Below are 26,229 nucleotides of genomic sequence, written 5' to 3' on the forward strand. Positions count from 1 at the left end.
AGAAGGCATATCGTTTTGGGGGGGCTGGCTTTGATTTAATCAAGTCTTGTCATGCAGTTACTGCAATGCAGAACATTTGTCAGTAGATAGAGAGGAGAAGATTAAAAGAAAAAAAAAAAACAAACAGGACCACAGAAACTCAACCAACCATGTTACAAAGTTGTATTATTTTATTAATCCTGCTTGTGTTAGAGAATTAGAGACATCCATCAAGCTCTTTACCACAAAGAGAAAAACCTAGTAGCTCTAGCACCAAAAGGCTTCCCATGTAAAAATCACAAAGCTATCTCTTTGCATCCAGTTGTCTCCACTCATTGACAGTAGATGTGAAAGAAACATACCTGTGACTTTTCTTTTAGTTAAAGATGACCTATAGACAGGTTGGCTCCGTCCTTGTGAGCTCCTTGATGGCAGTGAAACCACATGAACTGATTCAGAGGCTGTGCATGCAGGGAAAAAACAGAAGGTTTCCTGTAACCTTTTTCATTTATAAGGAAGAATGGATTTCAGAGTGGTCCCACCACATGCAAGCAGAATCTGAGCTATGGCTCTTCTCTCCATCCTTCCCCTCCACTGTTAATATGACAAACTTGCACATGGTGTCACTTTGACATTGCATTGAGTTCTCCTAAAATTTCTACCCTATTCTCTACGTAATACCCTCCCTCTGCTAAGACACAATTAAACACGTGTTTTCACTTATAGGAAGAAGGGTTTTTGACACCTAGGACAGCATGTGATGTGTGCTCACCTAGCAGCTGTAGAAGAGTGCTAGTTAAGACAGGTGCTATCAGGGAAATTTGACTCACCTAGTTTTCTTGCTTCCTGGTTTTGTCGCACTTGTGTCATCGGAGCATAGCTCATCCTTCGGTTGCTCTCTCCATATCCACGGGGATAGCCTTGGGATCTGCTGTGTGGACCTCTGAATCCTGCTCCATAAGGTGGTTTCCACCGAAAAGGTAACTTGCCGTCTGGAGACTGAGCTCGTGCTCTCAGAGGTCTGCTTGGCATGCCTTTCTCTTCACAAAATAAGCAAACACACACACAAACCCCATGATAGTTACTATGGAGCACATGATATCAGCAGTCCACGTATGTCTGTTGGAAGCACATGTATAAAGGTCAGAACAAAGGGCATAATTTTACAGCTTTTTAATTGTTTCTGTAAAGCCAAACTGGAGTAAAAACAAGCTTTCCAAGCGGGATGTACAACACTCAACAGAGCCTTTTCCCAGGCCCTTCAAACAGACCGGTGCAAGACCTTGAAAGTGAAAACATATCGTAATGCAAGGACCACTGCCAGAAACTGGGGATGTCATGTAGCTTTCCCTATTAAATCTTTTTCTTTTCCTTTTTTTAAACCCACTTTCCCCACTTCAGGCACACTGGTTCATTATTGTTTTGGGAAGAGCTAAAGTTCAGTGTAAAATGAAGCACAGAACAGTTTTACTATCAAAAGCAGGTTCTTTTCTCCTAAACCCATCTCTAATTGTTCTGTTCTCCAACAGACACATATCTAAAATGTCTGTTCTGCACATACCTTCATTGCTGACTTCCCAAACCCCCATAATATGATCCCTTGAGCATTGTAAAAGGTACCTCATGCAAGTTGGGTATTTTTTAACATTTGCTGAGAAGCTGGCAGCATTCACTTAAGAATTCACACTGGTTCAAGGCTTGACAGCTCTTTTCAGTGAAAAAAAATTTCCTAGTATCCAACCTAAACCTTCTTTTGGGCAACTTGAGACCATTTCCTCTTGTTCTGTCACTTGCAGCTTGGGAGAAGAGGTTGACTCCCACCACGCTACAACCTCCTTTCAAAAAGTTGTAGAGATTAATAAGGTCTCCCCTGAGACCTTTTCTCCAGGCTTAACAACTCCAGCTCCCACAATGTTCCTTTATAAGACCTGTGCTCCAGCTCTTTCCCAGACTTGCTGCCATTCTCTGGATTTCCCCCAGCACCTCAATGGCTTTCTTGTAGTGAGGGGCCCAAAACTGGACACAGAACTCAAGGTAGCTGAGTATCACCAGTCCAAATACAGGGGTATGATCTCTTTCCTGGTCCTGCTGCCATGGTATCTCTTATACATTTTCTTCATGTCCAACCCAAACTTCTTGAACAGCTACCTGCAGATGCTGCCCAGCGTTACAGCACTACATGTGCTTTGCTCTCACCAAGAAGTCACTTTCTTGCAGCCTCCCACCAAGGAGCAGCTGGCTGCTGAGAGATGTTTCCCTGTCCTCCTGGGACTGGAAAAAGCCAGCCTGACTCCCTCACTGGAGCCCACGTGCCATTAGTAGGCACCACATGCCCAGATCTCCACATTTCTCTTGAGTGTCCCAGCCCTGGCTGAGGGGATTAACATCTCCCCTCAACCAGCCACCCTCTCCCAGGCTGCACTGGAAGTACACTGTGCTGGTTTTCTCTCAGCAGCCCTGTATGTTCTGGGAAGAACACTGCAGCCCAACAGCTCTGCTTCCCCAGCCAAAGCTGCAGCTTTCATCTGCAATTAAAATAGAGAGTTGCAAGGGATGAAGGATACAAAAGGAACCAGCCCAGCCAGAGAGCCATATGGAAAACATTCAATCTAAAACAAATGTGGTTTTAGGCAAAGAGAATTGTGTCGACCCTAAGGCTGAATGCAAGGAATCAGCTGAGATTTTAAAACCAGGGCTTTCCAAGGCTTCAATTACTTTCCTCAGGGCAGCACCACACTCTACTACCATTGCTCCTATTTCATTAGTTAGTTCCAGCTTCTATTTATCATTCCTCATCACAGTTTGACCGGCAGGAGTCTGAAGGCACCCAAGATGGAGTTATCAGCAATAGTTAAGATGGAGTTATCAGCAATGGTTAAAATGGCATTGCTGACAACTGTTGATCCATCAAAAACAGACTTCACTTTTGTGTGAAGTCTGTTCCAGGCTCTACAAGAAAGGGACTTCTCATTGAAAATGAAGAGCAGCACCAGGAGTTTACCACAGCCCAGGAGCCATCAGTCTGGTCTGGGATAAGGCTGAAGCCACACAGGGGAAGATGAAGCTGAGTTCACACCTCCCCACAGAAGTACATGCCAAGTTGCTGTCCCACAGGGTTTAGCTATGCGAAAGGGTTGGCACTTCCCAGTCAGAAGGACATTTCACACTCCTTAAGCCCCCAACAGAGCCACTGTCTTCTGCAGTCACAGCCCCTGAACCTCAGCATCCCCTTGTCCTGGTCTCCCACCCTCATCTTGGCTCTTGGAAAAAAAAAATCTGAATTTCCACAAGGAGGATAACCCTGGGACTGTAGACAGTGAGTAACCAGAAGAACTCATTGTATCCTTAAGACCAGAGTTTTGTTCTCCTGACCAGGCTCATGCATGTTCCAAAAAATCCCTCAGAACCACCATCACCACCAACAACAATATTCAAACAAAAAAATTCGAACTGTCCTAAGCTACTCACTAGAGAAGGGATGGGAGGAGGAAGTAATAAATCCCATGCATTATTTAAGTCATTCAACTCCCAGTGATGCCCCTTCCTGTGGGGACACTGAACTCCCCAGGAGCAAGAGTCTTGAACAGTCTTAAAAGAATTAGCTACCAAGTACTTGACTGAACTTAAGGTTGAGTCTTCCTCATCTGCCCATTATTTACCCCTGTAAACATTTTCTCTTTTGTTCCAAAACTAATGTAACAGCTTTCTGGACTTCCACTCTGGTCAAACTAAATCAACTGGTAATCATCTTCAGAACTCATCTACCTGCAATTACATTAAAGATCTACCTGCAATTACATTAAAATAAAATGCTTTTCTGTAGTCTCAAAAATGAGAAAGAGTCACTCCCTTTCACTTTCTTCAGTCTAGAAATCCAATATTACTTAGAACTGCAGGAATCCATGTACAGTATCTTGGCCCACAAAATTCAGGACTGATTAAAGCCTTGAGACTGACTTCTCACAGATGAAACATCCACTAGTATTGCCAAAATGTCCCTGTACTGTAGGAAGCATTTTACAAATTATGTAAGCCCAAAGCACAAGGTCTAAGCTGAGGGTAAAACATCCTCTGAACAACCACACAAGGAGGCAGCTTGCACTTGCCAAATCATACAGATTCTTCAGAGGGTCTCATCAATTATCTAGCAAAGGAAAACACAAAATAGTTCCAGAAGAAAAGGGAAGTACTGACCCCTAGCAATCAATCTATAACTGCAGGGGAAAACATACCAAACAACTCAAACCTATTAAGATACAAGCAGAAAAAGTGGTTGAAATTTGAGGTCACAAAAAATCAAGCACTTCAATTTACCACCACAAGTCTAGGTACAAATTTTTCTTTTTGCCTTCCATAGTCAACAAAAACTTTGTACGCCATAATTTCAGGACTGGAAAACTGGACCTATAAAATATGTTCTGCTGCAGAGATGACACATAACTTGGCATAGCCAGTGGACAACATTCATATAGTTTATAAACAACTATCAATCTCTCTTTTCACTTCAGGCGGAAGTCTGGGAGACTGAGTACAATGACCCAGCCATGGCCAAAGTAACAGCTTAGAGGCAGAAATTGCAGCTGCTAGGAGATAACAAAGTCATCAGAAAAGACCAAAAATGGTAGCTGGTAAATGAAATCCTGCAATGGTCAACTTGACCAAAAATCATCTGAATCTGCCGTGCAACAGCAAACTGGCAGAATTTTTGCAGTGTTTTTTAGGGGAAAAGTGGTATTTCAGTTTTTATTATTATTTTAATCATAGAACTTATTTTAAATTAAGTTCTAAGCATCAAATGAGACTTACTGATTCTGAACTCTGTACTTGAGACTAGTGCTGGTTTACCAGACAAAACAGTATGAAATGTTAAAGAAAACGTACCGAACTGCTCAGTTCATTCATCCTTCTGAAAAAGTAGATTCCTGTCTTAAGAACTTAACTGCTCCCTAAGCTCAACTAATTGTCCTTTGAGGTAAGAACCTTGCATCACTGACAATCTGCAATCCAATTTCAAATCTGAGCAATTCAGTTTACAGACACCCAGCACGTTTCCACTCAAAACCACCACCAGGACCAGAAAAGTACCCCAGCCAGATGCGGTTCCTAGATCTCTGAGCTATTGCTTTGGAAACAACACTCTGCATACTATGCATTTCCAGAAGCGTCCAAGCCCTACCTCCATGAAGATGTCAGCTGTATTTGTAGCAAAAAAAAAAGAAAAAAAAAAAGATAGTTACTTAATGAACAGGGAAAAAAGAGACACTATATTTCAATTCCTTAGCTGGCAATTCTAAATTTAATTCCATTTATGTGGTAAGACTCTTCATAAATCATTCATACTCATAAAACCTATTGTATTGGCAACTCCTAGATGCAACCGCTTGAGCTGTGGCATTCAAGTTCAGGACACACATGGCAAACACATCCTAAGGCAACTCTGCAGGTGCCCTTTTTGGGCAGCTCGTGAAACTAAGACAGGATTCTGCCCAGGGGTTCAGAAAGACTGAGGAATTCCAGTCCCAAAGAAAGCACCAGGGAAGTCCAAGAGTGAAGCCCCACATCCATGTGGCAGTGTTCATGTACTGGCTGTATCATGGTCAGACATTCACCAGGAAAAAAAAAAATATTGTTTTCAAAAATAGATTGCAACATGATCACTTCTTTCTTCTTCATGCCCCAACAGGCACTGTTTTCCACATGGTTCTTTACCATCTTCCAGTATGTAAATCACTTTGTTTATTGGCTTTAAGGGTTGGAGCAATTCAGATACACCATCTTATTTTTTCACCCAATCTGAAATAGACTATGAAACAGAGTGTATTTGGCAAGGTGAAAGCAGAGCTAAATTTACCAGCAAAGCCAGACGTCTAAGCTTTGTGGTCCTTTGTGCAACTTAAGGCTTTCAACCTTTGTTGATTATTCATGAATAGGAAAATAAAAACATTATTTTACCATAACTGAAAAATACAGGAGAAAGAAAACATCTCACTTTTCTCATCCAGCAATCCACACAGGGGTGGCTGCTCTCCTCCTTACCTTCACATACTCTGACTGTTACCTGCCACACCATACAGCTATCCCCAAGCCACATCAACAGAAAAGAAAAGAAGAAAGAGGACAAACACAATACCACAGGAAGATAGTTGTTTTCCACTCAAAAATTAATGCCCCATGTCACTTTTTCTAAGAGTTACTGGACTTTTTTAAAGTTGATGGGGTTTTTTTAAGTTGATGACCCAAGCTCAGTTAAGAAAATGTGAGCAATTCACCAGCTTCAATGAGTTTGGATTGGGGCCATCCCAAGAAGAGTTCACTCTGCAAAGATATTTCCTGCAGTGGGTGAGCCAGCTCAAACAGTGCTGATGTGGCTCTCCAAACTGTGATGTGCTGACTGCTCTAAATGCACAAGACTCTGGGCTCAGTGATTTCCATCAGACCTGCCCTGGCACAGAGCAGAACACGAGCTCCAGTGGGGATCTTCAGAGCAGTGCAGCAGTTAACACATGTAAAAGCCTAAGTATATGACCAGAGAAAGTAGGACTGAAATGGAAAAACAAATCCACCCTGAGGCTTACTGGGTCGATGGGTCCCCTAGCATTTTAAAATGCACTGTTAGACTTTTCCCTGTGTGGGCTGATCAGCTCTTGTAATGCCACTAATTTGTACACGCAACATCCGATCTCTTCCTGGAAATAAGATAATCAGTTAAAGCAGTAGAGGCGAGCGACATAAAAATCCTTTGTCTCTTGCAGGAAAAAAAAAAAAAAGAAAAAAATCGTTTAGCACATTTCCACACACTTCTGCTTGGCGCAGAAAGCAGGGACTGGAACACTCTAGTTCCTGCAAAGCACAATGGAATCTGTGCCATAATTCACTGGGCTCCGGTCGGGAGTTTTGGGCAGAGGACCAGTATCCAGCGGTAATGTCTGATTTAAGGAAAGCGATTCATTAGACATCTGTAGAGGAGTTACCTGGCATCCGGAGGACATTCTTTAAATTGACAGCGTCAACAGAAGTTTCCAGTGCTCCCTTTGAAGAGCACTCTGAATGCTAAGCACAGTGGATCAAGGCACTTTTCAGACTCACAATTAACACGTGTATTACGACTTAGGAAAAACCAACAATGAGTTATTGAAGGCTTCATGTTCTCCCACTGACATCAATGCACAGGCTTCCTTCTGCATCAGTGACCTTCGAAAGGAGCCCTCTGAGGCTGGGCTATGTCTGTCTCTCACACCCACTGGCTCTGGATGCCTTACATCCAGGCTTCTCCAGTAATCAAACCACTGTGCAAAGGCCCCCAGGAACTTCACAAAGACTGTCAGAGCACACTGCAGCCATGGTCTGCATGGGCCCATTCAGAGTGTTGTTCAACACCTGCCTGTTCACTGAGTTGGAGGAAAGGCAGTACTGGAGTGACAAGAGCTATGGGGGTTCCTTGAGGGGAGAGAGCAGGTGAAACCAGCTAGCAAAGGTACAGGGCTGCCCTCACCATTACTGGCTGAGCTGGGGGACTCCTTTCCATTAACTTATTGGGCTGTAATTGTCTGTTCTCTCTGAAGACTGCACCCTTGGTATCTTGTCCTAATCATGAAGTTGCTCATCTACATCTGCTAGCATATTTATACAGCCAAAACCTTTAAAATGCACAACATCATGAGTGACCACGTTGCTCACCAGGCAGATATGGGCACTACCAAGAACTCCAGCATCAGAACAGATGAAGTGCACAGTCACTGCAGCCACATGTGAGGGATGTGGTTAATGTGATGTGCACATTCCTTGGCAGGGCATCCTCCTCTTGCCAGTCACCATGAGGACAGAGCTGCCTTCTAACCCTACTGCCTTGCAGGTGACTGGTTGGCTTGAACAGGCATCACAGGTGATGGAAAATCATCATTTGTATCAGTGCAACCATCTGTAGCATATACCTGGGCAAGGGTTTGCCAGTCGAGGGTTCCAGAGAAAACCAACAATAAATGCAGGGATGGATTAGGGCCCACCTGTGGCTCCCTCTAAAATGGCAACTACAAAGGCATGGATAGTGTCTCCAGCCAGCATGACAAGTGGGTAAAATCATGATACTTGGCAAGGGACAACTGAGACTCAGTAAGCTGTGCTTTGCTGCATGCATTAACCAAGCAACAAAAACTTATGGAAACACTTCCTTCAACTGGGCCCAGAGCTGCAACAGCAACAGCCAACCATTCTGAGCCATACATCTCCCAAAACACCACTGTTATAATTTTAAAACTTGCATTTTCCATCTTGCTCTTTCCACGTTCTTCTCAAGAGATGCTTTGGACAGCTATGCCTTATGAACAGTCCCCTTGCTTTGTTTTACATAGCTGTGCCACTACAGCATATGTTTTTCACTTATAATTGTCACTTGGAGACTGATATCAGTCTCCTGAGCACTTAAATTCATCCCTCACATCCCTCCCATATGCATTTGAGTTCTTTGATTCAAGACTGCATTCAAAGCTCTTCACTGCTCTCACAGCTTAAACCTCCATAGTTCCCAGCTGAAGCCTTGGTAGCACACTTTGTCTCCAACTTATTTTGAAATCTACCCCTGCTCCAGAGGTAGAGGCATCAAGTCATTGCTCCTTTAGGTCCAATGGGAGGACAGAAACCCCTGACAGTCCAGAAGAGCTGAGCAGGTGATTTTCAAGCTCTCCTGGCTGCACAGCTCTGGCCCTGGGCTCCTTGTTGCCACCTACACTAATGTGCATGGCCTGGGCTCCAAAACACATGGTTTACATCAGGCCACTGTTTCAGCTCCTGGAGAAATACAGCCCACTGCTCAACTCAGCAGCCACTTCTGGGAGTGCAAAACATGAAACCTATTCCAGCAGCAGGCTTCCTGAAAGCTTCCAAACATCAGGCAGTGAGACAGATATGGATGGATATAGCACACTCTGTAAATCAGGAACAGTATGTAGGGGTGTGACCCTTCTAAAATAAAATCCTCAATCACTAACAGAAAAGGGACCAGAATTTATGAAGAATGTACTTTGTATGTCATAAAAACTTTAATTATTCCCAATTCCCTAATAAGTAAAATACGGAAAAAGTTGAACATTTGGCAGACCCATTTTGGAAGTGTTCTTAAAGCCAGCTACTCCAAAACCAGCACTGAAAGGTGGCTTTTAAACCTGTCACTCAAACTATCCCTTTGTCTAGATACATTTCCTCCACCTGGCTGTCTAATACTAATTCTCATTGATATTAGTCTATTTTTCTTTTGGATCCTCATCAATGTATCTTTCAAGGTCCTGATAATATTAGCTTGCTTACATTTTAAGTCTTTGAAGTTCTCCATCTGGTGAAAATAATTTTATTTCTGGTGGATTGTTCTCTTTTACATGCCTTAACCATATCAGCCAGAGATACTGCCAAAATGACTGACAACATAAGGACTTTTCTTCCTATACAGGACAGAGTCATAATTCTGACTCCAGGTGTTCCTTGAGAGTCCAGAAAACAGTCTGAGGATTAGGTGGTACCATCAGCAGAATTAAGCTTACGGCCTTTAAGTTTTTGATAATAAATAAAAATCAGATCTATACTATTTGACTAAGTTTCAAATGTTAATACAGGTATCCTTTCAATCTTTGTTTACTGACTTCAAGTCTAACCTTTTCTAAACTTAAAAATGGAAGACTGTAAGAAGGGACCAGATGCCTATAGTACTCCAGTTTGACCCGAAGTTCCCTGGCTTCAGTGGAAACCTCTACTTCATCAGGCCTGTCACTGGAAATTTGATTTGCAAGAGGGGGAACTCACTGATTTTACAGAAAAAGAAGTTTATAGCAAAGTTCACCTGTTTCTTTTAAATCAACAAGGAGGAAGAGCTTGAGGTGTCAATAGATCTGATAAAGCCATTGACCCCAAATGATTCCATATACATCCCTTCAACTCCTCATCTGCAGGATAAAGGGAATATTAGTGCTTCTCCACTGAAATGCACCTGAGGTTTCCCAGTGCTGACACCACACTGCCTCACGAGACTTCTGGTTTTCTCAACTGGCAGCTCCTGTGACACTCAGTTTCTTCCTCGTGTGCAAGAAACTCTCATCTCTTGGCTTCGCTGGACATTCAGTTGTAGAAATTGCACAAATATCAACTTACAACATCTTAAGCCCTGTTTCTGAGATAAATCAGAGCTTGAGGCTGCTTTAAATAGTGCAGTCTGGATTTAACCTGACTTCAATCACAAACATGAAGAAAACACAGGATAAAGCTAGAACAGAGCTTGTTTTCCCCCAGATAATCCTTGTACGGGCTGTGCTCTAGCCCTAGCCAGAAGTTCAGTGACAGGAAGGAAACCTGCCTGAGAAAATTAGAACATGAACCCACACCAAGCAACTCATGCCATGGCAAGACATTGTCAGGAATAAAACACTCCCCTTCAAAGTCTGTGTCTTTCCACACTGTGTTCATGACTGCAGTCACCACATTGCTTTCACCTACACTTTATGTTGTTTTCATATTCATGTCCTTCATTTACTATAAACTGTGGTCACTTCTTTGTTTCTAACAATCTAGGATGAAGCACACAATACATAAAAACCATGTCAGGAAAGTTAAGAGCAAACAAAACATTGCCACAAAGCTAACAGACCTACAGTTTTGGTTAGTTTCCTCTTTAAAATTAAGGACACTTCACTCATACTACAATTTAATGTGCATTTTTGTTGTCAAAGAAGGTATTGAAAACACACTGTTCATGGAAGAGAAATGGACAGTACAGAAGAAAAACTCACAACATGGTCCTGAATACTTGGAAGCCTCATCTTCCCTGGGACATCCCTGGCTTCCACCTGTACACATGCACCATTCTCACACTCTCCTCACAGCCACCTCTAAAAAAGCTGGGGCCTTTGACAGCACTGGCCCTGGAAACAGCTTCATCAGTGTTAAAGAAGCCCACTGGGATCACGAGTGGCAACACTCTCCTTAGGGAAGTAGGTTTTAAGCGCAGTTCATATTGCTCTCTGTGACTGCAGAAGGTAGGAGAAGAAATTCCTGAGAGATTCCAAAGGCAGCAGGATCCCCCTGAGCAGCTCCGTGGCTCCTGAGCGCAGACCCAAGGGCACTCACGCATCCATCTGTCACTGATGCCTGGGGCATACTCATGGGTTTCAACAGGCTCTTCCATGCAAGCTCTTGGAGAGCAGGGCTCCATTTTGCTCACCACTGCCCCAGTCTACTGCTTGTCCCTCAAACATTTCAAAGGCGGTCAGAGGCATGGGGATACTTCAAGTGCCACTTGGAACCCAGGCAAGATTTTGGCTGCGCAACCCATGATGAGCATCAACACTCTTACTCATGAAAACCTGGAATAAGACAGCATATTTTCTCAGACTGACTTAGTCTCAATGGCTTTCTCACATTCTGTGAAGCTGCCACCAAGGAAATGTTTCATTTCCACATGAGGAAATATATACAGAGCTTTCTTTAAGTTGAAGGACAAATTCCAACCACAGCTGATGCCCACACGGGTACGGCTAGATGGGAAGGATGACAGGATTACAAGCCCATAAATGCCCTTCTCTCCAGCACTGACACCAGCACGGAGCTTGCACAATGCTGCTCTGCCCAGACTGGACGTGGGTCCTGGGTGTGTGAGTTACTGCACTACAGCTTACCCACATTTGCTGTCACCCCTGCACAGGTTTGCAGATGAGATGGCTTATTTCCCTCTAGCTGGACCTCAAAGGATGCCCACAGGTGAGGTAGTAAAAAAAGAGAGTATTGTTTCTAGGCTGTCAGGCATCCCCTCCACCACTGCTCCCTCCCCCTGTGCCCGCAGCCTGAGGTAGCTTTGAAGTGGGTTGGCAGGGGACACAAGTCAGAGCCAGAGCATGCACTTCTGTGAGCCAACCTCTGTCCTGCTCCCCACAGTATGGCCATAGATCTCCAGAAAGGAAAACACGCCTATTAAAATTGCACTGCTCATTAGGAGGCTAAATAAACCGTGGCAGCATCTTTATGCTGTGCACCTGGATCATTTCTTATGAACCTAAATCTGCTCTCCTTTCACATCCGTGCAGTCTCATTAAAACCAGTGGCATGTTATAGGAGCACTCAAGTGAAGAATGAGGCCCTGCTTGCTCAAAGGCTGAAGGAAACATTGCATGTAATTATCCTCATGGAGGATATGGACTAGGCTTAGGGGAAGTCATAGGAGGAAGCACAGCTCCTTTCTGCACCAGCTTTCACTCCAACCTCATCAGGCAGTGGTTATCAACATCCATAAAGCACACAGCTTCGTTCATATTATTCACTTTGTCTGAGAATTCTATTATCAATTAAATTCTTCTATCCAAACACCCAATTTCCTTCCAAATTTCTCCCAGCTATTGGTTGCTGGGATGTTTCATGGCCCATCTTCAAAGCAGGAGACAAATGGTAGCCTAGAGCCTACTCTGTATTTTGTGACAGGCTGTGGGAAGAAAGTGACAACTCTCAGCCACCTTCACATCCCCTGAAAAAACCTGTTCATCTCAGCCACTTTAACACTCAGCAAACTGATTACATCAGTCATTTGTGGACACAGCAGCAAGTGTTAACCAAGCTACAACTAGTAAAAAAACCTCATGGCTTCAACTATTATTCAGAAAACTAACTTTCACTTAAAAAAAAAAAAAAAGATGATCAGTAGGATACTTTTGAAATTAAGATTGGGTTTGAATCCAAAACATTGGCAACCTGGATGCTGTGGCTCTGCTTTCAGTTCATTCCTTTGTGCATACCATAGACATCACCAAATCATCCTCAAGCATCCCACTTACATTTGGGATGTCTGATTTACACTTCTCTCCAAAACCACTTCAATACAGATAAATTTTCGCCCTTACCCGGTGAAATAGCACATATTTTTTAATCTACTGGAGATTCATATGTTTATGTAAAGTCTTTCCATTCCATCTCTAGTTGAAGTGCATGTTCAACTTTCCATTTGAAACTGCCAAAAATGCCTCAGACTGACAAAGTCAGAGACTAGGAATTCAAGCTTCATCATGCATTGAAGAAAAATAAAATTTAAAACTCTTCATTTTTATTTCACATTTCAAAGCCTTTTATAAATCAGAAAAGTTAGTTTCCCATGGTGCAGGTTCGCTAAGATCAAAACTCAGGCTCAACATTAGTCTCTGCTCTTTCGTTAGCAGCTCTCAGAAGTTAAGTTTCTTTACAGAGACTGGAAAACATAAATCTTAAAATAACATAGCCTTTGCTGCTTCCTCCTAAGAGAAAATGCAAATAAAACCCACAAAAATATTATTTATCTATCTCTGATATGAAACGGTTCACGGTTCACGTCTTGAAGTAATACCCTCTTTGATTCTTCTAATTAACTTAATTCCACAATATTTATTGCAGAAGTTCTTTCAAAAAGTACACATGTAGCTTTCTACCCTAAAAGGGAAGCTGGTGGCGCACCCTCCCAGCCTCCCAAAGTGCTCAAAGATCCTAGATAAAGGGCATGCCAGGGAAATGGACAGAATACTACGACTACTATTCTTCAGAGCTCTGTATTAGGTTGGGCTCAGATAGGCACAGATCTTCATTAATGATAAATTACTTCCCTATTTCTTTTCCAAAGAGCAACTTTCTGCAGTCATATTCAAAGCAATGTCTTCATGCAAAGCCCTGGGCTGTTTCACACATTATAAGCAGTTCTTTCATAGCTGAGCAGACACAACTGAGACAAACAGCAGCAGCCACTTGGATTCGCCCCATCACAATTTGTCAAGTACTGGGACAGCTGGCAAAGGTTTTACCCAATTAATAACTTTAAAAAGCATCTGAACATATAAGAATGATGCAGCCACAGCTCTGCAGGTTTGTAAAAGAGAATCTACTCCATCTTCCTTAGGTTAGCCCAGGGATATTTAGAACTGAAAATTCACATATCTACATTGGTTTGGTCTCCAGTGTTGAGGTTCAAGACCTGCAGCTTCTCCCCACAGAGCACAGAATATCCCCAACCAGTGGGATGTACAGCAAGAGTAGCCTCTGGGGAAGAAAACCAATCCTTCCTGTTAACAAAACCTCTGCAAAAATCAGGAGAGCAAGTTTCAGAAGACTTCCATAGTCTTTAACATGCCATAGCTAGGAGGCTGCCAGAACTATGTACCAACGTACATGACTCCTATTTAATGCTATTCATGTTTGGTGTTTGAACACCCAAAGCAGGAGATTTGGAAGGAAGGATGCAGTGGAAGGGTGTATTCATCAGCCCCCTGTGACTGCTTCAAGGTGACCTGTGACACCACGCTGGCACTGATGCAGTTCAGAGGAATGAAGCTTTCTAACACCAAAACACCCACCCAGCACTGCCTGCTTTGCTTGTGAGCTCTGACCCACCCATCACCAATGCTGGTAACCTATAATGATGTGGTGACGAGCAATAATTCCCTCTCTCTTCAAAATCGAGCTTCTGATGAAAACCAGCCCTTACTTCTGTGGCAGTGGCAATCTCTGCTGTCACAGGGCTTTGACTGGATCTGCATGGCAAGGACAGGTTACCCAAGAGAGTTTTGGGCAGCCTGAATCTGGGTGTTCTGTGTGGCCAGTGCTGGGGAAGCAGCCCTGCAGCACAGCAGAGATGAGTTCCAAGCTTGGATCCCTCAAACCAAGGCTGGCTGCTAAGAGCAAGGCAAGGGAATTTGCACTGTTTTACAAGTAACTAAAGCAACTTGCTAACCTTTTGTGGGTTGGCCATCTGCTACCATTCAGTAGCACAAACATTTTGCTGAAGCTGCAAAGCTTCCTGAAACACAGTGATTTCCTTCCATACAAAGAGGCCCTAAATTACTCAAAAGCTCCTACAGGCATTTTGAAGTTTCACTATTTGCCTTCTTGGTTTTTATGGGGACTACTTACAAGCATAACAAAAGTTTGGGGTTTTTAAAAATATATTTATACAGCACAAGCAGAGAAAAACTATATTTGCAAAAGGTCCAACTGCTGAAAAAGCCAAATGGTTCATTTCGTATTGCCAAAAATCTTGCAAACTCTATGTCTAATTTTATGAGGCTCTTATGTTTGGATTCATAGGGTCTGTTTCTGCCACCCTCACTACAATTACTAGCAGCTTGTTCTGTAAGTGTCCAGTCCAAAGAAAAATCTTGCTTCTCCCAAAAAAAGCAACAGGTACAACAGTGCTAAAAATAACTCTGCCATCTTCAAACATACCACCTTCTTTTAGAAACATCTACACTAACTCATCAGATACTCTGATGCTTACACCGACCCTGAGGTCCATCAGTTATCTGAGCTCTCACTTCAGCTCTCTCCACTGGGCTGAATCCTTCCTCTCTCCCTGCTGGTGTTAGAAAAAAAAATCTTGTTATTTCTTGTATTTCCTTCTCCCTTCCCTCTGTTGACACACACATGGATGGTTCCTCCCCTCCACTCCCAGGGGGAGTGTGAATACCATCCTCTCCCAGGCACACTCCCACTGTGCTGCTGTGCAGGCACAGCTGAGCCCACACCACACTGGCTGTGACTATCCTGTGCCAGCATAACAGCTGGCTTGTCACCACCACAAGGAAAGACTTAAACCAGTTCAAAACCATTTCTCTTTTAATTTCACTTAAGTAGTGGTTTGAAATCAGTTTCCATCCCTCCAAGCTTCACACTCATTCCCATTCCTTTGTCACATCATCAGCTGCAGGTTTCCAGCCCAGCCTGCACAATGTGATACCAAACACAACCAGAATCCTACAATGTCTCATACCACTCATCATCCCTCCATGAGAGTAATTTAAACAGGTGTTTTTGCAGAAGAAAAAAAATTGTGTTTGCAGAGGTGTCTGGCCCTCAGCAATCAGCACTTCCAAGGGGCACGGCACATCCTGCACTGGGGGTTGACCTGCTGGGAAGGCAGATGAGGAGCACATATGGTCTGAGATATCTTGTGACAACAAATTTGTGCTCAGCAACTGAAACACAGCAGCTCTGACCTGACTGGGAAGGGCTTTCATGAAAACATGTACAGTGCCCATTGAGCATTCCCTCCCCTGACTCCCAGTTAAGCATGTAGTCAGGCTCCTGGAGGACCGGCCTGACTTACAGCAGCCATTAAGAGTGAAGAAAAGGAGCTCAGTGCTCTGGAAGGGTAATCACCACATTGCAAACAAAATAATACATCACTGTACACATCTAACATGGAAATTTGGCTTGCTGATGTTGCTGTCTAAGGTTTAGACTTTCTAGGTTTCAATACTGTTGCTGTGCTATCACGGAAGAGCTTTTCTGGTTAATTTCATTTTCTTTTGGCTTTGTTTCTTTGTAAAGACAGCAATTTTGCTTCTGCATACATTCAGCTTTGGGCAACTGGGCAATTCACAAGACATTACTTCTTGTTTAGAAAATTTCAAGTAGAAGAGAGCAGAGTCTTAGCTTGGGCAGTTCTTCAGCACAGCACAGCATGGAAAAAGCAATCAAGTCGTTTTTAAAACAGGGCCAGTGGAGCTCGAAAGATGAGATGTCACTTTCAAAGTCTGTCCTAGACTTTTGAATAAAACCACACCTTGTGATCCCCACCCACCTCCCCAGTTGTGTGTCATTAGACACTTATCAAATACATTTATTAAAAATACATGCAATCTGAAATCAGTCTAAAGTCTCATACCAGCAAAGCCAAATGGAGCATTTCCATCACCGCCATTTGGTTTTAAATTGTTTTTAGCACCTCTGCTTTGGGAGACCAGAAACATGAGATTGATGGCACAGCTGGGACACGAAGCTCAGCTGGCCCAGCCAGCAAGGCTGCAAACACATAACCCAGAGCACCCACTCAAGGCTGCAAACACATAACCCAGAGCACCCGCTCAAGGCTGCAAACACATAACCCAGAGCACCCACTCCTGCAAAGTGCAGCGAGCCCTCGGCCAAGTCACCGGATCTCTGTCGGCCTCACGCTGCTGCAGCCTCCTGGAGCATGAGCTGAGGCCATCTGCAACTCATCCCGTGCTAAAGACCACACAATTATGTCACTGAACTCGGCATGGCTTCAAAAGGTGACGAAAGGGAAAGATATGCAGGCTGTGCGAAAGTGCAGCTCAGTTACTCGTGCAGGGGCAGATTCTGATGCTGTTAGGTGCTTCCATGGGGCTGCCACATGAAGCAAGACACCACCCAGCAGGAGCTTTATCACCTAAATCCAGCTCTCCATCCATCTGGCTACAGCCTGTGTCCTGCAGTGCTCTCAGACCTGCCCCAAGATCTCAGCAGCAAAGGCAAAATTAAATGCTGTCTTCCCGAGGCTGGAAACATGAAGCCTGGCTACTTCTCAGGCTGTGGGATGGGTGCTAGGGCTGGGAACCGGGTGCTGCTCCCACATTCCCTTCCATTAACAGCAGGAGCATCCAGGGGCTCTGAGAGGGCTGGCTAGCCAGGTGGCAGGGCTTGGGCTGTTCTCTGGGTACCACAAGCTTCCAACCATGGCAGCATGTTTTGCCAGTTACATTTGCTGTTTTCCACTGCAGGAATTTTAAGGCATACTCGGTAGTTTTTCCTTGATTCCAGCTAAACCCTTCTGTGCACCCTTCCAAAGACACCACTCTGAAAGAAGGGATTAAGCACTTCATAACAGAATACCAAAACAAATTTTGTTGACTATCCAATTTCTCTTATTTCTGTCTTATTTTTAAAGACAAGGAAACACTAACATTCCAGCTCCAGCAGTCTTGCACTTTTTCCCAAAAAAAAAGTTTCAGCCAAAATATTGTAGTCAACTCTACAGTAAACATGACAAATAACCATTTGAAGAGTGGCCTCTTATTTTACAGCAAATGTATATATTAAGAACAACCAACTCCTCCAATGGAAAAATAATCAGTTTAGTGCAGGCAGAATACAACAGTCAGAAAGATTTGCTGGAACCAGGATCATTGCAGGATGCCCAAGAGGACTTAATAACTATGTAATAGTGGAATAACTGCACTGGAACTGTGAAATATGAACACACTCCACAGTCCTCAAAGAGTAATTTACTCTGTTTAATGAAGAGCTGATTTGATGACTGGGTTACTCACTGAAGAGGGTTGATTTAAAATGCACACTTCTCCAGACCACTTTTTAATGTGTACATAGTTAAATTTGGATGTACATTTTATGTGTTCTTCCAGGATGAGGAGAAGCTTGGACTGCCTTCCTTACCACTGGATTTCAGTATTACATTTGATGTAACTAACAATTTCTCTTTGTTTAGGAAAAGGTCTCTGTTGAGAGCACACAATTTCTACATGTCTTGGGTCTTTCTTCCACTTTTCCTTGCTTCTCCACTTCTTAAGACTATTTGCTTTAAATACAGACCTGCCAAATGCATGCACCTATGCCAAAATGGAGACACATGCAGCCTGATTTCAGAAGCAGTGAAGAGTGCTCAGCTCTAACCACAGCACAGAGTTGTGACAAAGCCAGGGTACACAACCCAACCTGGCAGATGGGAAAAGCTCCTGTGTCCCACTGCACAGATGTCATTTATGAAGAGCTAACAGTGGGCTAGAGATTACATGTTCAATCACAGTGACGTACAGTGACTGCTGCTTGAGAAAGGTACAGTTTATCCCAGAGAGATTTTAAGCATCCTGAAAGTGCTATGAACAGTACAAAACATGCTGAAGTTTTAGTAGACATTTGCAGAAACTCTGAGTAGGAGAAAAGACCTTATGTGACATCCCAGACAGCAGTTCCAGGGAACTGGGGAGGAGGATTTGCCATATCCAGAACTACATGACCCAGCAGCCATGCACCTCAGGAGGGCAGGACACAGGACAAGCGGTCTGGAGAGAGGTGGGTACCAGGTCCCATCCAGCAGAGAGGAGGCAGAGGGAGCTCAGCAGCCTGCACAGGTCTTGCTGGGGACGAGAAGCACATGAGCTGTCAGCACAAGCTCTCATCTCCCCAGGCAAATCAAGACCAGGCAATGAAGGGGACGCTGTGTAAACACTGTTTGATGTTGCTCTTGTTAACTCTGCTACCGGCACAGCAGTTAAGCACTCAACCATGTGGAACACTGTGGAAAAAGTTATTTTTCATTACAAGCTTGTCTAAAGTTTAAAGAGGAACCAGGGAAAGCAGACACTTTCCAGGTGCTTGTACACCCCCAAAGGAAATGAATCCAACCACAGAGGTGCTGCAGGCAAAAGCTGCTGGTGCCTCAAGTAAGAATAAATGTGAGTTGGGATCGGAGTGTGCACACTCAGTCTAGCCAGGTACAAGGACAGTGCAAAATCCCGCTGGTCTGAATGACTCTTTAGTAAGAGGCAAGCAGTGGAGACACAGGACTAAACCACACCACCCTTCTAAATCCCTAGGCATCCAGGGTGTGGAGGAAATTAAAAAGCGTGTGTCCCGAGACTCAGAGAACAGACAGCAAAGCAGAAGATCTCAGCAGTTCTTGGTTTACTTTAAATCTTGTGCAATTTAAGCCACTGTCTTGATCTTGGCAGTGCTTATTTTGGCACTTCAGTTTGTGAACATTCAACACAGACTGTAGGGTTTGGAGCCAACAGTGCAGCAGAATAAGCAGCAGTATAGCAAACTCATATAAGAAAATGCAAACACGATTTCAAAGGCTTTCCATTTGGTCATGCACAACAAAGGATCTTTCAGACAACCTCACATTTCTTCAAGACACCCACCACTCCTCTACTGACCTGAAAATGTAAGCCATACCACTCCTCAGGGGCTATGATGTTAGTGCAAACACAGCCAAAATGCAAGTTCTCAACCCACATGGAAGCAAAATACTTGGGCTTCCCAAGAGACAGAGGGAAAGGATCTCCCCAGCTTCAGTATCTGCTGCTCTCCTCTGGATTTCACTGCCTCACAACCCAGCAGTTCATCCCTCCCTCTAGTGCTGGGCAGGACACAGGCTGCAGAGGTGAAGCCATCTTTCTCATCTTGGGGAAAAATGAAAACACTCACAGTTGCAAGTGAATTAAATGTCATGTGCATTCAAAGGAATCAAAACAATCCTGCAGTGCAGCACACCAGTGAAAGTGTTGTTGCTTTAGGGAGATGTAAAAGAGAAATGACACGTGGCAGTTTCAGGGGTAGAAAAGGACAACAGGGAGTGTTAGCACCTGTCTGAAGGATAGCACAGAGTCTGCTGGGCTTGGGGAACCCTCTCAAGGCTTCATAAAAGTGTGGTACACCTGCAGCTTGGGGGAGAAAATAGCAGCAAGGGGCTTCCCAAGAGGAAGGCACATCAATGTCCACACCATTTCCTCTGGGGAAGTGACCACTCCTCCTGCTTAGTGCATTAGCAGTCTGTGGGAGACATGCCTATCATCCATGCCCCCTCCTCTTTCCCAGCAGAAAGCACAACAAAAGGTAAATGTTCCCATGATACATGCATGCACCTAGCTATGGTTCACTTGGCCAGGTGAAGGGGAGTAAAGGAATACTAATTTATGGAGAGGTAACTCAAGTTAAACAAGATAAGCAGATCCTGACACTTCAAAACTAAGGGGGGGGGGGGAAGTGTTGATTTGGCTGCAGTTTTTTGCATATTTGGGATCACACCCAATCTACTAAACACAGGTTCAATCTAGAGCTCTTTGGTTAGGAAGAGGTTCCAGTCCTGATTATGCTTGAGCTGCAACAGCATAAATTTAAGAGACCTAGTGCCTGGTGCCAGCACATCCCAGTGCCAACTTAGCCACATTCCTGAGCACTTCCTCAGTGACAGACAGAGATGTGTTACATAACTCCCAGCTAGAGAAACCATAGGTCCTAGACATGCACCAGAAACTGCACCTGATGGAAAGAGTGCTATGCTTCCTTCATGTGAAGACAACAGCCCACCTGCAGACAGCTGCATACAATGTGAAGCAGATATAAAGTCCAGCCTAAGTTATCTTGAGAACTTACAAGTCACTTTTCAGTGTACTCCATGGGAAATATGATCACTGAATGTGTCTGAGCTATATTTTTGGACAACTGAATGTACACTCAAGACACTGAATCACAGACACAGGATCCCATTCCCCCTGCTGGTGTGTCTTTGTCTTGCTGCATCGTCGACTCAGCCCGCCCCTTCTAATTTCTTTCTGTATAGATCAGCTTCTGCAAGCATCTTCTTAACCACACATCCAGCCAAAATCAGTCCATGTGCTGTCTGAAGAGCTGGAATCACAGACTTGGACGGCACAGGAGCTTTCATACATCTGACACACCCAGAGGCTGGTACGGAGCTATACAGTTAAGACCATTACAGCACTGTCCTAAATAACTGAGGAGATACATTCCTCAGAGCTAAATGAAGTGGAAAATTCCCTTGGAGACCCTTCTGCTTTCTCTGTTTGTGTCTAGACAAGGAAGGAAAATGAGAGTTAGTGCTGCTGTCAGAAAGGCTCTTGCTCTGAGCATAGCCTCTTCTTAATTTTTCTCCCAAATTTCCCCCGCTGGCTGCAGGTCTTTCTTGAATACTGTTTGTCTAAGCTAATAAGGTGGGAGGGTGACTACTGTTTTCTGTAGTCAGTATCCATTCTTCCACGTATGGGATCTGGCAGCAAGCAACAAATCTCTTTTGGCAATACACAAATGGGATCTGCCCCCTGAGTTGGCTCCAGCACAACACCCTTCTCTTACGCTTTTTTGGCCCGAGGACTGCCACAACAATCCTGGGCACAGGCCCCACACTGACTTTCTATTTTGATAAACAGAACACAGTCAATGACAGCGCCAGCCCAATGCCAGACCCTTACTGGGGAAAAATCTTTCTTTTCTTTCCACAGACAAAAATTGAAGGGCTTTTTCACTTCATTGGAGCCTGTCTGCTGAGCCAAGGCAGCCTCCCTGTCTCACAGACACAGCACTTGGACAAAGGCTCCAAAGGGCAGAGTGGGTTTGGGACAGACCCCTAGACAGAGCAGTAAAGGTGGTCAGCAGGACCACTTCAAACACAGCTAGAGTGTGAGAAAGCAGGACCAAGGGCAGCAAAAATGCTCAGCAATGGCTTTTACCCCTGAGAAAGAACTCCAGAACCCATCAGCCCTCCTGCCCAAGACTGCACTTGCTCAGGACACAGCCTGTGTTTAGTAGCTTATAAACTACTCTCTAGACTGGAGAAGGAAAGTGGTGTCCACTCAATGTGGCCAGCACACCAACAAGGACAGGGAGTACCCATGCAGCCCACATCTAGTCCTGTCCAGCCACTCTGGGGTTAACTCCAGCAGGTTTTGGTGTGCTCCAGAGTTCCATAGCTGGGAAGCACGCAGAGCTCTGTGCAGCACTATGCCAACACATTTGGGTTTGTTCAGAAATTGGCCTAATTTTTACAGCACATTGGTGTGAGACTGCAAACAAGGAAAGGCTATATGGATTTACATGCAAAATTTTTAGTGAAGTATCAGAATCTGCAAGAATCGCTTTAGACATTACACAGTCAGGGAAGCAAGAGCCTGCATGCATTCAACAGCTAACACTTTTCCTCAGAGGCTATGACATTTCTCACGATGTTTCCCTCACCAGCAGAACAAAAACTCCCCCACTCCCTTCCCTCCTCCTCTCACTTTCGAGCAGGCAGCCCCAGAGATCCAGTTCCCCCTCCATTTACCACTGCCACAAGGGAGCACTATTATAAAACCGCTTCCAGGAGTGTGATCCCAAGCTTAACCCAGACGGGCACGGCAACTTGCAGAGAGACTATAGTTCCAGGTTAAGCAGATCATTCCTTTCCGAATGTTTAGCTGCACACTAAAACTCAACAGGAGCCACGGGTGACATGAAGCCCCGGGCTCCGCCGCACAGCCCAGAGCTGCAGGAGAGTTGGGGAGGATGTTGTAGTCCTTGGCTGGCTCCTCTGCGACTACAGCACGGGGCTGGAGATGGGACAGCCAGCACATCCGGAGCCTGGGGGCAAGCGTCCCTGGGTGGCTCTGGCTACTGTAACCCCAAGAGATACATTCTGGCGCTGAAATGCCTCCGCATGTGTGTCTGTACCCTGTCTTTAGCCGTGCTCTGGTGCAGACCTTGCGGCCACAAGCTGAGGAGATTCGGTTCAGCTTTGCCTGCGGTGCAAAAAGTGCCGCGGGGGCTGCAGTGATCGCGCACTGCTTCCTCAAGGGAGAGCACAGGGCAGATCTGCCGCTGCTTCCCACAACGCCACCTCCAGAGCAGCTTAAACCTGATCCTGCGGGCCCAGGGAGCTCTGACAGCAGCGCCAGCCTCGCCCAGGCTGATGCGGGGCGCGATCCACAGGACTCCGGCGGCGGGAACGAAGAGAAGAGAACAGAGATCTCCCTGGCTTGATGCAGCGCCGCGCTGCCCGGTGTCAGTGCCGCTCACCCCGCCAGCGGGCTCCTCAGCAGAGCCCAGACGGGACCATGGAACCACGAGGTTCCAGGGGGGAAAAGGCATCCGCGGGCTGAAGGCAAGCGGGAGGCTGTCACCCTCCGGCGCCACGAGCGTCCTTGTGGGCTGGAGCTGCGCTCCGGAGCTGCCCGAAACGCGGCAGAGCCGCAGCGGGCTAACCCACGGAGGGTCCCGAGTGACCCTCGGTGCTCTCCGAGAGCCGGGTGACGCTCGGTGCCGAGGCTTGCCCGGCTCTGCAGCTGCCCTCCCCGCCAGGCGAGGGGCCCGCACGCCCAGGGGCAGCGGCAGGTGCCTGTGCCGGGGCAGGCAGGGCCCGGCTGGCCGGGTGTCCCCGCGGTGTCCCCGCGGCGCTTGCCCCGTTCCGGGCGCGGCAGGGAGCGGCACCGCCGGGCATCCCCATGCACCGTGCGGCCCCCGAGCTCCTCCCTGCCCCACGCCGCCGGGCAGCGACACGCGTGGCACGGCGTACCTGGCAGGGCGGCGGGCAGCAGGGCGGCCAGGAGCAGCAGGGCGGCCCAGGGGGCGGCGGGCCCCGCCATGGGGCCGGGGCGCGGGGCGCGGGCGCGGGAGCGGCGGGGCGCGGAGCTGCCGCCCGCCCGGCGATCGTCTCGGCGGGGCTGCCCCGCTCTGCCTGCGCGCCCCGCCGTCTCCTCCTCCCGGGCTGCCGGGACACTGCAGCGGGGCGGCCCCGCGGAGGCGGGAGACGGCCCTCCGCCCCCCGCGGCCCGGCCCGCCCCGGCCGCCAGTGCCCGCAGCATCCTCCGCCCTGGCGTGAGCGCACCTGGCTCCTTCGGGAAGCGTCTCCGCTCGGATGAGCTCCGAGCCTGTCCCTCGCACCCAGGGGAATTTCAGCTGGCCCACGCGTGTTACCCGCACCCTCGTGCTGCCTGCTGTCTTCTCCCTGGTGGCACTGTGCCCTCCCAGCTGCGGTGGGTATTCAGTCCTGCGTGGGCACAGGGTTCACTATACAGAACTTTCTGTACCGGGCTGGCTTCTTCACATCATCTTGTGTTCTTTCCGAACTTCCACCCCGTATCGGGCCGGGTTTTTTGCCTCAGCAGCCTTGCACTGGAGAGATGCACTGTTAGATCTACAAGACACTTCGCAGTCCGACTTGTCTGGCTCTTCCTACAACCCTCCAGCCCATCTAATTTTTGCTGCATTGCTGAAGGATATTTCTGTAACAATTAATAATGGGTCCTCTGCTGTGGAAACGAAGCAAAAACAAAACCAAAACAAAACTAAATGGGCATAAAAGTTCTTGCCTGCTATGAAGGGAGACAAACGATACTGGGAAAAATAAACACCATATTTTTGGGGAAAAACAAAGAAACAAACAAACCAAACAAACAAAAGTACAAATGAAAGGAAGGCAAATAATAGGGGCAGGGTTTGCACAGGAATCTGGCTCCACACCTGCTTCTGCCCAGACACTGGCTTTCGCATGCTGCCACACAGCTCCATGGCTGAGCGCATGGAGGACAGGCACAGAGCAGCTCCAAAATCTCAGGCTACATCTCTGCTGCTGGACATACCTGCGACTCCAGCCCTACTCACCACTCTGGCCCTCCTGGCCAAGCTGCTCAGGGTCCCACAGCCCACAGGGGCAGCCTGGCCAGGTCCTCACTGGAATCAGTGAATACACAGTATGCTTTGTGCCCTGCATCTTACATATGTGCATTTTCATAGTTTGCAGCATCCAAAATGAGGTGCAGACAGTGTCAACTGATGAGCTGAATGTGTGTTCACAGCAGAACACTGTAGGCTACATACCCTGTGATGTTACAGTGGGATGGTGTTGGAGAGCTCTGTGGGACATAGGGAGCCAAACCTGGCAGATGATTAACCACACTGGGTATGGGGGAGCCTCCTGCAGAACTACACCTGGGTTTTGTTTCATTGCAAGGTGATCACTGCTCTCAGTAAGGAAGCCTGGGAGCAAGCTGAGACTGGAGCAGCCATGCACAAGGTAGGGACTGTAGTCCAGAACTGAATCAGGAAGCCACACTGGGAGAAACAAAGGGAGTCCTGAATTGTGGGCATCTCCAGAAGGCTGTCTTTCACCACTCCTGGAATATTTCCTCCTAGAACTTGATTGCTACAGCCTGGGAGAGGCTTTTAAAAACCAAGCAGCATAGCAAACAGAAGGAGCCTCTAGATGACAGGGTTTTAGGAAGCTCGAGTTAAGGCACATCTGTAATACCCATTTTTAGTAGATCGCTGTCCATTGCAGCCTCCTGGCTTTGCATCACACCAGGCATCATTGGTCACTGTACCCCTCATTGCTCTGAACACTGTATCCCTCCTGCTTGAGCATCACAGCATTATCCCCTTTCAGCTTTGCTTCTCTCCTTCCTAAGTGGCATTCTCAAGGATGTGGTTCCCAGTGCAATAACATCAGTCATATTGTGAGGAATGGAATGCCAAAGTGCAGCTTTGAAAGGTCTTCTCTGGATTATGAATCAAGGACTGACTTGAACACTGACTGGTTAAAGACATGCAATTCTCATATGGGACACCAGCTGCTTCTGAGAGAAAGTACACTTCACTAGCAAAGCATGACAGCCAGAGAAAAAAAATCAAAAACAGCCACACTGAGAGATCTGGATATTCAGGTCAAAATAAATTCTGGGTAAAGAGTATGTACTAGAGTCAGGGATCTTAGCATCACAGAAATCCAAATCCTGCCTGTAGGATCCTCAGTAATCCAAATCTGCAGCAAGAGCTGTTCTGTGTGAGGAAGGTATCATTGTACATGGCAGGCATTTGGGATGTAGTTAGTAGAACAATGTGACTGTGCCAGTACTCCCTGACAAGGATGTCTGAGCTTGCCCTAAGAGAAAATGGTACTTGGCAAGGCAGGAGGAACAGCCTCAGCATGCCACTCCAGCACCCACACAGCCCCCC

The 26,229-nt window shown here is 46.1% G+C and overlaps 1 protein-coding gene across 2 annotated transcripts in view; it reads right to left on the reverse strand.

Annotated features, from left to right (window-relative positions):
* The window catches only part of FNDC1 (fibronectin type III domain containing 1), a 62,942-nt gene extending 39,004 nt beyond the window's left edge, over positions 1 to 23,938 (reverse strand). The window contains exons 1-3 of one of the 2 annotated variants that reach the window (XM_064413281.1): positions 23,792 to 23,938; positions 810 to 1,019; positions 342 to 440 (exon numbers count right to left, since the gene is read on the reverse strand). In XM_064413281.1, coding sequence (XP_064269351.1) covers positions 342 to 440; positions 810 to 1,019; positions 23,792 to 23,861 — 379 coding nt within the window. In that variant the 5' untranslated portion in view covers positions 23,862 to 23,938. The remainder of the gene's footprint in view (positions 1 to 341; positions 441 to 809; positions 1,020 to 23,791) is intronic. The other variant, XM_064413282.1, reaches the window with a different exon arrangement.
* Between the last annotated feature and the right edge of the window lie 2,291 nt (positions 23,939 to 26,229).

Source organism: Passer domesticus, chromosome 3 (genome assembly GCF_036417665.1).
Source record: "Passer domesticus isolate bPasDom1 chromosome 3, bPasDom1.hap1, whole genome shotgun sequence".
Classification (NCBI taxonomy): domain Eukaryota; kingdom Metazoa; phylum Chordata; class Aves; order Passeriformes; family Passeridae; genus Passer; species Passer domesticus.